Here is an 11193-nt window from a genome sequence, read left to right as displayed (position 1 = left end):
ATCTGTAACACGGCTTTATCAAAATAAATACACTAAATTAAGCCGTGAATCATCCAAACAGACGGGATATTTGCAGATGTCAGTGTACGATGGCCAGAGACGTAAGCGTCAGAGGATGTCGTCATTTATGTTTAAATGTCCCACAACAGTTAAAGACTTCCTCATATTTGTCGACCGCTGCTGCTCAGCTGACAGAATAATCACAGATTGCAAACAATGCCATCAGAGGATGATCGTCAGCAGCCCCGGGGTAACTGAGTGTAACAGTGAAACTGCGGAGGCAGAAAAGAAGTGAGAGAAAAAAGTGAGAAAGGGATGATCTCATCAGTTTGATGAGCCCACCGAGATCAAAGTCCACAGCAGACTGACGAACTGGAAAGAAAACAGAACCCAGTCTTTACCTGAGCTGTACCATGATCAAACACAGCAGCAGGGTGTCATCATCGCTCGCTCTCCGCTGAGTAAACATCATTCAGTTCTGGGCAGCAGCTACAGCATCTCAAAAAACATTACGTATGAGCAGGCGGCCCTCCGAGTGACCGCCGTCTAATGAACTGAGTACAAAGAGTTCACAACTCGTCATCAATTTCAGCGGCGGGAGAAGGAGTCGCTCTCTTTAGCTGAAACAAAATACACAGCTAAAGTATAAACCTGTTTCATTACATATATATTTGGAAAAATATATATAAGTCCAAACTGAATAAAGAAACACAACTCATTGAATCAAGAAATGAATCTTTTCAGCTAAAGCAACACAAGTTTAAATTAATAGTGGCAATAAGATGGCACACCTTTATGACCCCAAGGAATGATTTACGCAGGAGTGAAACTTCACGACTTCCATGCGTTCACTTACTCCTCCAAAAGCTGTATTTGCTTGTGAAAGATCTTCCCTCTGCACAAAGTTCAACAGCAGCAATCCAAAGAGGGAAACAGAAGTTCCTCTAATCCTACATTTCAAAGAGCAAGTTAAGTCGTCATGAAGGTTTAGTTAGTATTCATTTGGGAAAATGTGCCTAATGCTCCTGGTTCGTTTGAAGACTTCAACTTAGATCCAAATTTAGCTATAAACTCAATCTCTCATCTCACGGCCAGGGTTAAACACTAAAACACAGCTGCTTGCCACATAAAATGGACTCGCATCCATGTGTCAAAACATGTATTTTATTTGTTTATCTTAAAAAATTAAAATAAAGTGCTTTTTATGTACAATATAATAAAAACAACAGTCACAATCTCAATGATACAAAAAATACAGTTCACAATGTTATTTGTACACAACAAATAAAAAAAAGAAATCATGCAGGCAAGACCACATTTGTCTAATAGTTACTCACTCAACTAAGCTTATGGTGTTCAGTATGCTGAGGCAAAGCTGTTGCTGTGTCTCATGACTGAGCCAATATGGAGGATTTAGAGCTGTGCTTGCATCTTACGGCAGTACTACATCGTGCAGCACAAATAACTGATTACTACTATTGTGCTGTTCCTTTGTTGTATGACTGTTGAAATAAAACACTGAAAAGATGTCGCAATGGAGTTATTTTAGGAAAATAGACTGCTGAAAATGTGATACAGTTGGCTACATTCATGTCCAGTACAGTATGTTGCATTACTGAGGAGCCACTCAAAATGAAGCATCACCCACCATGGGATTATTTTTCTTTTAAGTGAAAAGCATGTCATTAATAAATATGCACAACTTTTACGACACAGTATTTACCATTTTGGCATTATTGACTATTAAGATCGAATGGTATCGTTAATTCAGGCTTTCTATATGAGATCAGGAAGTAATATCATTGTTAAATATTCAATTGTTGCACAAAGTGTTTCCTATGCGCACAGCATCACTTTTTGACACAAGCGAAGACAGAATAGTACGAGATTTTGAGCAGCTCCCTGGTAAAGTTAATGGTGGCTTGGGTGAAACTATAAATCTATAGTTGACCCGTGTTGTGTTGTGGAGGTTAGTGCGCCCGCGGAGGGCTACAATCATGCCATTTCCCCACATATCTGTTGGCGAGGTCACTGCTGGGTGGTGTACAAGGTGGCACGTGGCTAAAGGCAGAACTATGTGATGTCTAAAGGCATTCTGTAAATATGTAGTGAGGTCATCCATCAAGCAAATCAAAGTAGGTTAGTCAGCCTGGAGAGGCTTTAAACGTCTTCGTTTTAGCAGCGGTCACGACCACGTTCTGCACTGACTCTTATTCTTGTGACGGATCTGTCGTATTCTGGTTCATTTCACCCGTCTCAGCACACAGAACAAAATTAAAGGAGTCAGGAGACATTTTGAGAAATTTGATACTCCTCACGTCTGTGTGGCAAATATTAAGCTGTAGTTTGCTTTGAAATGAGACTGAAAACTTTAAAGTAAAGACTGGGCTCACTTTTATGTAACGTTTCCCCCTAAAACATGACAATGTTGTTAACTCTCCGTAACGCTGTGATTAAACCTATTTCTAACAATGCAAAAGGCTTCTTTGAATTCAGTGTGAGGTGAAAATGAACACAGACACTTTAACTATTTTGGTTTAGTCGCTGCCGGCTAACTTTTAGCTAAGCACAGAGAAGCTTGGCTACGTCCAATGACCAACAGGCACAAAAGAAAACTGTGCTTCGTTGAATCTTTATGCTAAACTAAGATACTGTAACCAGCTACGGGGTGTCCCTTTGTTTTTTTTCTGTACTATCTAAATTATTCCATATTTTCTGCATTTAATTTGATACAACATGAAAATGATAGATTTCTGCTTTGATATGCTTGATAAAAACCAGTCCCGGTGCTGAACAAACAGCGTGAGTGCTGAGAAATGTACTGCATTTTGTGCAAGAGTTGAGATGTAAGCTGAAATAGGCAGTAAAGCGTGATGGGAGAAACAAAAAAACAAAAAACAAAAAAAGAAAGAAACAAACAAAAAAAAACAAAACAAAAAACAAATCAGCAGTAATCACTCTAGTTTCAAGACTATCTCTACAACACATCTTGCACAAGGTCCCTTAAAAACACACAACATTACTCACAGATACTGTATATACACAGCAAAAATGAATGGAAAAAAGGAAACACTGACCACTGTTGCGCAGTATGCTGTGCAATTATTTTGTCAGCTTGTAGCAGTTACGGAGCATTTCGTCATCTGCTCAGTGTTCGAAATGGCAAAACGTCGAATATATACTGTAAGCTTACTTGATCGATACAGTGAACTGGCTATGTGTTCTAAGACATGTGGTGCCATATTGTCCCGATGGATGTGTAAATGTTCCTCATTCAGATTTACACACCACTAATCAGCTTCCTACATCTTTGGAAAACTCTGCTTGGTAAGTCTCAAAAGTCTAAGCAATGTGGGCGCAAGAGTGTTTGTAATGGCTGCACTGGTCCCTGTAATAACTGGCTTCTAAGAGTTATTTTCCTTAGCAGCTACTCATCCTGTTTCTCAGTAGTTGCATTTCTTAAGAGTATGCCCACTGAAATGTGCAAACCTGGAAGTTCTCAACACCCTGATTACTTGTGCTTTCACATTAACGTGTTGACACTGGACTCTACTGGATGCCGTGTATTGTAAGAAATGTGACCTGGCTGGATGTGGCTTATTTGGAGCTGATACAGCGCTCTCTGTGCATCTACATCACTACACAGTTCGGCTGCAGTCTGGACAAGACGCCGCTCTTTATCTCTCCCCTACAGCGTTTCTGAGTGCACTTATCCCAACATTTATTTTTATTTTTATTGTTTCTGCTTATCAAGCTCAATGTACCTGTATGTTTCAGTGTGAACACTAAGAAGGCAGATATAACTCCTTTAAGGGCAGCTGTTGGAGGAAAAAAAAAAAAAAAAAATCGGGAGTATGTTCTCATCCATCTACCAACAAGGAAACTTCCACGCCGTAACCTTTGGCCCCAGTTCTGATTCATGATCATGAAAATCAATTACTTTTTGTACGCTAACAGTCTAAATTTCCACTTGCTCTTCACATTCCGCACAGATCATTTGTGAAACCCAACTCTGGCTCCATCACCATGTGCTCTTCGACAGCGAGCGATGCTAACACAATGCATGAGATGGGAGTGGTCATAACAGAATGGCACCATTGCATTACCAATAAGACAATCGAGTTGTTTTTATTTATCTTTTTTTTTTTTTTTTTTGGCACAGTGCACGTGATTTTGGTGCCCTGAACATGGTTGAGGCGTAGGCGGCCCCACCTCCCTCCATTTCTTCTTCTTGGCTCTTTGTGTCTTTGATGTCAGGCCTGTTTTTTGCCAGAGAAACAGGATGGCTGCGTGTTGGCCATTCGTCCTGTCACCTGCAGGTCAATACTGAAGAACAGTGCAGAAATGTTGCGCAGCGAGCACCCGAAACTGTTCACGGTGCAGTTTTGCATGACAGAGGCGGAGGTGAACGCCCGCATTTAGGCCTTGGAGCATCATTTCTGATCACATTTTTTCTTGATCCACCTCAAAGTCCTTTCCAATGTTGTTCCAACAGGCTTAACCAAGATGTGGAGTCCACTCCTAGTCGGCTTCGCCTCTCAAAGGGAACAAACGTGTTTCGGACTTTCTTCCAAAAAGCCTGCATCATAATGAAGATGTATATATGATAATATTCTCCTAAACTTGAACACTTGGTCTCCATGTAGCTGTAGCTCGGTTCTAGTGTATGCATAATAACGGTATGTGTGGCAGCCGTGTGCAGGACTACACATACTCAAATATGGCTGGACAACATATCAATATTTATAATTTATTGTCTATTGTTTTCATTATATAATGTGATGGACATCAGCTCGACAATTTAAGGTTGGATCTTGCATATCTAAAGAGATATTGTGATTAATATTGATACAGGAGGAAGGTCTGTTTATTATTTATTGTTCTAGTTTTCCTTCCTGAATATCGCCCAGCGCTACACCCACACACATATGCTGTAAGTGGCCATGAGATGGACTCAAAAAAAAAAAAAAAAATGACTGAGTTATTATAACTACTCATAGCAGCTGCCATGGTTAGTGATCCTGTTTGAAACCGGATTGTTGTGCCGCTTCCTCGCCACGCCCCAGCAAGCAAACCGGACCAACCTCTGGCTTTGGAGTGGAAATGGTTAAATGAAATGACCTCCGCACATGATCACAGATCAAGGATGGTTAAAATAAAAGATGTGCTGTGATGTAGGAGGATGTCAGCATCTCCTCTCCCTCACTCAGTGGCCTGCATCCTTCATGGGGATACAGGGTGGCATCTTTTAGCGTGCGCTGCGCTCTCATACGATGGAGTCCTTGATCTCGGAGCCTAGCCTCACTCTGGGCCGAGGGCAGGTCGGGGAGTACTCGACGTGGCTCTCCTTCAGTTTAAGCGGCCGTCTGTCGGACGCCTCGGAAAAGCTCTTGCTGTTGTCTGGAGAGGACTCGTGCGTAGGCGTGCTGCAGATGTAGTTGTCGTTTAAGGTCTGGTAGCCCTTGTGATCAGAGGTGGAGACGGGGATGGTGTTGCCATTGAGGGGCAAACTCTCAGCAGGCTTTCCCACAATCCTCGGCTTCTTCTGCTGCATGTTGGGACACTCGCCCTGCTTCAACATGGACTTCATGTGGTCGCGGTTCCTGTAGATGACGAACAGGGAGAACACCACGAGCGAGAACGCCAGCAGGGCGCACACCACAATCAGTTCGTTCCAGTACGTCTTTGTGTGGACTTGCTCGGAGCGGGACTCGCCGGGCAGGATGATGGTTTCTTCACGCTCAATGTGAGGTGTGCGTGAATGACCCATCAGAGTGGTGCTCTCTTGGCGGGGCTCGGCCCTCACGCAATAGTTGGCCAACAGCTGGCGGAAACCCTCCTCCTCCGACCAGCACTCGTAGGTCTCCGTCCTGTCGGCCTGAGCGACCACAACCAGGTTCCCCTCAGGAGTAGCGTAGAGGAACTGGCCGGCACTTTCACTGTAGCGCCACCTCCTCTGTGCCAGGTTGGACCGGAGCTTGCAGGGGAGGACTCTGAATGTGTTGGCTGGGATGGTAATGAGCTGACAATGAGAACCACCTAATAAAAAAAACAGAAGAAGAACATTTTACGTTCCCATTAAAAGGAATATGGCTTAAGGAAGCAAACAGGCCATATCTTTGAAGATTTAGTCAATAACGACATCACTGAATCTTGTTGGATTTAAAATTTATATGAATAAAGGACACAATTGAATGGCTCCATTTTCTTTTATGCAGAATTTAATGCCACCTCGCCAATATGTGCCATCTCTATATTCATACTGGTGTTGTGTAGATGAGGCGACGAACATCAGCTTCATTAAAAACCTGCACAAACAGAGACAGACTCACGAGAAGAAGCTGGTCTGGTAGACCTGGTGCTGGGAGACGTCTTGTTACAAATGGCTGATGTATCGGCCTCCTCCACATCCTGCTGCCAGTGACTGAGCCATGACAAACAGAACAACAGGGTGACGGTTAGCAGCTGTAATGAGGAGAAGCCTGTGTGGATGCCCTCATGTCCCCTTTAAGTCTGTTATTATGAGAAGAGCTTGGTCGGTGTGACTAAGAGAACAAGCCTCTTTTTAAAAGCTGCTTGCTGAAGTACAGGACTATGAGCGGTGGATGTTCATGTGTTTGTTTGGGTCCATGTTCACAACAAAAACAGACATTTCACAATATTTTTCAGCATGAGCATGTTTTACTGTTTATGTAATATACTGACACAGTGCTTGTGTTTATCCATTCCCTCTTACATCAGGGTGAGCTTCATAGATCTATGTCTGATTGATCAGGCCACAACTTTGGTCCATTGCGAAACAAATTAACTCCTGGATGGATTGCCAAATGCTTTTTATATCTTTATCTGAGGTTCCCACAGTGGAAAACCTAATCAACGACCCACTGAATTTTCATCTAGTGCCAGCATGAAGATGATAGCGCCACGAACACTCTCTTTGTAGTTATGATTGAATGGGAATGGCCAGAAAAATCTTATCTTTTATTTACTCTTTTCCTAAATAGTGCTTTGTGTGGGAGAAATAATTGAATCTATACAGGCTCAGACTCTGGCACTGAGATAATTTGTATGTGGGATTGTACCTGTCTGGTGGAGCCATCCTAACGTCCCGACACAGCCACCCGGTCCAGGCGCAGTAGGGGTCTCTGGACAACACACACTCTCCACAGCTCAGGTAGTTGGAGCAATTGGCGACAGGAACCTCCACCAGCCCAGAGTAGGATGACACAAACAACAGGCCCTGTGGGCAAAACCAAACACCATGTGTGAGTTTGTGTGTGTGACAAATCACTCATCGAAAGGTGAGTGCAGAGCAGAACAGACCTTCTGCCTCCTGTTATAGATTTCTCATTTCAAAAAGGGAAGCCATGCTAAAACAATTACTCACGATAAGCAGAACAATGTAATCTAATCAGAGGACTAACTCTGACCAGATGAGTTATTTGGTTGTAGTTGAAAACACATGGCGACATGTTCACATTGGTTGAATCAACGCCTTGTTGATATATTTCCTTTTATCCTTTTGTGTTTCTAACACAGAGCGCACATCTTTGCATGTCACCTATATGTGATAGCACAGTGAATGTATCAAAAATACTGACGCACCCCGAGTTCCCACAAACAGAGTCTATATTTAGGCCATCTTATCTTCCAGTATATCAGAAGGACACCATGTGGATTCTGTCTTAGTCTTTCATATCCCTATTTGGAACTAAGAATACACTCGCAAAAAGTATCTTGGACTTTATTGGAATTACATAATGTTAGATAAGGTTGCAGTTTGGCTGCTTTGGCCTGAGGGGTTGGCCGTTATGCAATAAAGAGTGAGAAGGTAATGAAATTTAGCTGTGTGTAGTTCCAGACGGTGCTATAACTTAAAGGGAAAACTCAGTGGAAAGGCCCCAGTGGAAGGAAAATGTCTTTAACCGGTCTTCGCGCCAGTTAATCTAGCTCTTCCACAGGTTTATTACAGGAAAATGAATTTGATTATTGAGACAAACCAGTATGGCCATAATCATTATGGATATCATGTTCGATGCAATAAATGTATTTGCACTTGTTTTGTGTTGCTGAGGAGAATTGTGATTCACCCGCTGAGGATCAAGTTCAATGTGTTGCACAGGCTGAGGCTCAGGAAACAGAATCAGCTCCTCTATGATGTGCATTTTATCGTTGGTGTTGATGGCCTTATGGAGCTTCCCATCATCTAGAAGACAAAAGAAGCAAAGATGAGTGACTGAAATTGAAGGCAGGGGAGCAATGAAGCAACTTCTGCCGATTTTATAGCACAAATTATACCCACCAAAGTGCTTTGTTTGTACAGATAGTTGGAACATATTTGATATCTTATTTTTTCTCTTTTGAAAATGCTGCAGTCAGACAGAGATGCTGTTTGATGCGCTGTACCTGTCCCGATGAAGAGCACGTCATAAGCCCTCTCCATGCCTTGGATCTTGTGCACGGCAATTTGAGTGTAACGCACGCTGCGTTTCAGCAGCAGGGGAGCACTGCGGATCACGCTGTCCATCAGGAAATGGTCCTTGACAAAGTTGAGCACTTTATCTGGCATGTGTAATGATGACTGGATACCCATTTGCCTGGCGTGGTTGGTCACACACTGTACGGGAGTAAATTAGAAATGAAAAATGAATTGCTGCTCGTTCTGGAAATCCAAACACACAATGAGATAAGGCATCAGATTGACCTAGGTTAATGTAAAACATTTGTTTTGCTCTAGAGAGCTTGGGCGAGACTATCGGATTCTGTCTTTGAATTGGCAAAGAAACTGGAGGAGACCGTCTGTTTTCCATCAGGCTCACTTATTTAAAAACATATTTTTTCAAATAAATAACAAAAAATTCAGTAAACAGGCTAAACTCGATGTTTTGATGGCGCCTCAACATAGTTTTTAAATGTGATAAAATAAATATTTGGGATTGTATCAAAAACTGTTATTCTTCTGACTGAACAGGGAAAAGCTAAAGTTTCTTGAATGAACAGCTGGACAGACTGAACCAAAGGCCATCGTCACAGGTTACGGCCGTGGACACTCACCGCTCCGGGCCGTGGTTCTGGCACCGGGTGGTTGTAGGTGTACCACTGCTGGGTCTCCCTGTTGACCTCTCGGTAGCGCCCACTGAAGGCTCTCTCCACCTGAGCCATGGTGAAGGCACACACTGCCGAGCTGCCCGAGGCTCCTTTATACCTGCGAACAAAAGGAAACATTTATATTGTTTTTCTTGTTTCACAGGTTTGGGGGAAAAAAAAAAAACAAAGCAAAACAAATTCCATCCGTTCTGCTTTTTTTTTTGGTATTTCAACAGGAAACTGGAACAGCAGTTTGTCACCGGAGAACATTTGTAGTGATTCTACTCAAATGATTTCCATATTAAAATTTTTATTCTGTTGAAACGTTACACTTTGGGGTTGAACAGGTTCGTGTTAGAGTTTAAACTCATTGCAGCTGCTCTGAATTCAGAGGAGCACGAAAGAGTGCTGGTATTAAATAATAAGACGAGGTCAAAAATCTAGAATCCACTCATGTATGGTCAATGTTTTGACGTAAAAAACACCTTTGCATGTTATTTACCTTCAGATTTCAGATGTTTACCTTTCTCCTACTCTCCGTCCACAGTATTTTAACACAGTTGGCTTTCCGAAAAAGTTGTTCTCAATTAACATTTTGATTTTTTTTTTTTTTAATTTGCTGTCAGAAAAACGTGTCTGAGCTGCGGCTGATTTCATAACCAAGACGACATCTGATAAAGCCCCCAAAACAACAGAAGGTGAAGATAAAGATCCTCTTATGACTTCTACTATCGTTACTTGTAAAATGACAGCAGAGAGAAATAGTTTGAAGCAAAACAATATCTTTCTCTCTTGTTGTGTTTCTCACACGGTGCACAGTCTGCTTGTGGGATTGACGATCGTTTTAAACAACTGTATTTCCTTAAAAAGTACTTGGAGCCTTTACTTTCCTCAACAGCAGCACAAAGCTTATGGCCTCATTTGTTTTAGGTTGGCAACACTCATAGAAACTGCCCAATTTGTTTCGAAAGAGCAGCAGACAATGGAAAAACTCTGTTACCACTGTGAGGTGAAGACGCCGTAAAAGACGGTGCTCTCCCAGCTGTCTCCCATAGGCTTCAGGACAAACATGTCCTGGATGATGTTGAAAGGGAAGCCATCATCAGGGAGGGAACACAGGAGCTGGGCCTTCAGGAACGTGGTCCATTTCTTCTGCAGCACTCGCTCACCTCCCTTATCTCCCTGCAAAGAGTTTATAATGAAAGTTACAGGTGATTAATTTATTCATCTTAATTCCTTATGCGTGTGTGTGAGTGTGTTTCTGTAAGACTCTGTTTATAGCAGAGAAACAGGGACTCGGAGCGGACGAGGACACAGAGAGTCGGTCTCAGAAGACACAGTAGTGAGGATGAGCAACAGAAAAAAGAGGAAGGAGAAGGGGGACTTTCACTCCATTTTGTATGAAATGTGTTTTTCAGCCAGAGGGAGTATGGCTGTGGTGGGTGGAGAGGATGCAGTGGCCTCTGAGTCACCTCTGGACAACAAATCGAGACTTCCAGAAAATAGGAGTGGAGCGGGATCAGTGTCTGAGGGACACACCCGGCCTACAGCAACAGCCTTCCTGGATTTCCAATTAAGCTGCGAGACAGGCTAGACTGGAAAACTTGTGGCAAGCTAGTCAGCTAGACACCTGGGCAGCATATTAACTTCAAGATCCCTTCCACATGTTGTACGACACAAATACATACAACACAAAAACCATATATTTATCGCCCGGCACAAGTGATTATTTGAAATAGCATAATGGAAAAAATATTTTTCTATTCTCAAAGCTGTAGCCAACATGTTTCCTACACAGTCTCAGTGTTGTGTTCATCAGGCACGCACATCATTCTGCACAGAGAAAGTCAAACAGCCAACCAAATGAGTTTAAATAAGCTGCAATTTGGTAGCTATTAGAAAGAGCTTGTGTTGCACCATCTCTCTTTTTGCTTTGGTATGGAGGTCAACCAAAGAAACCTAAAAGGGACCATCGTGTCTTTTTTTAGGGAATAAAAGGGGACAAACAGTCACAATGACAGCGCTTTCGATGTCCCGATGGAGGAGGTGAAATCCTTTCCTGTGGAGCAGCATATATGTGGAGCATTTATAGTAAATTGCAATGGA

At 42.5% G+C, this 11193-nt stretch overlaps 1 protein-coding gene across 3 annotated transcripts in view; it reads right to left on the bottom strand.

Annotated features, from left to right (window-relative positions):
- Positions 1-1144: 1144 nt before the first annotated feature.
- sema4bb (sema domain, immunoglobulin domain (Ig), transmembrane domain (TM) and short cytoplasmic domain, (semaphorin) 4Bb) overlaps positions 1145-11193 on the bottom strand; it is a 51042-nt gene continuing 40993 nt past the window's right edge. For all 3 annotated transcript variants that reach the window (XM_029497956.1, XM_029497958.1, XM_029497957.1), the window contains exons 9-15: positions 10088-10269; positions 9055-9205; positions 8407-8617; positions 8091-8206; positions 7083-7240; positions 6333-6424; positions 1145-6039 (exon numbers count right to left, since the gene is read on the bottom strand). In XM_029497956.1, coding sequence (XP_029353816.1) covers positions 5267-6039; positions 6333-6424; positions 7083-7240; positions 8091-8206; positions 8407-8617; positions 9055-9205; positions 10088-10269 — 1683 coding nt within the window. In that variant the 3' untranslated portion in view covers positions 1145-5266. The remainder of the gene's footprint in view (positions 6040-6332; positions 6425-7082; positions 7241-8090; positions 8207-8406; positions 8618-9054; positions 9206-10087; positions 10270-11193) is intronic.

This window comes from Echeneis naucrates, chromosome 3, assembly GCF_900963305.1.
Source record: "Echeneis naucrates chromosome 3, fEcheNa1.1, whole genome shotgun sequence".
In the NCBI taxonomy this organism is placed as follows: domain Eukaryota; kingdom Metazoa; phylum Chordata; class Actinopteri; order Carangiformes; family Echeneidae; genus Echeneis; species Echeneis naucrates.
This window is presented reverse-complemented; position numbering and strand designations above follow the sequence as displayed.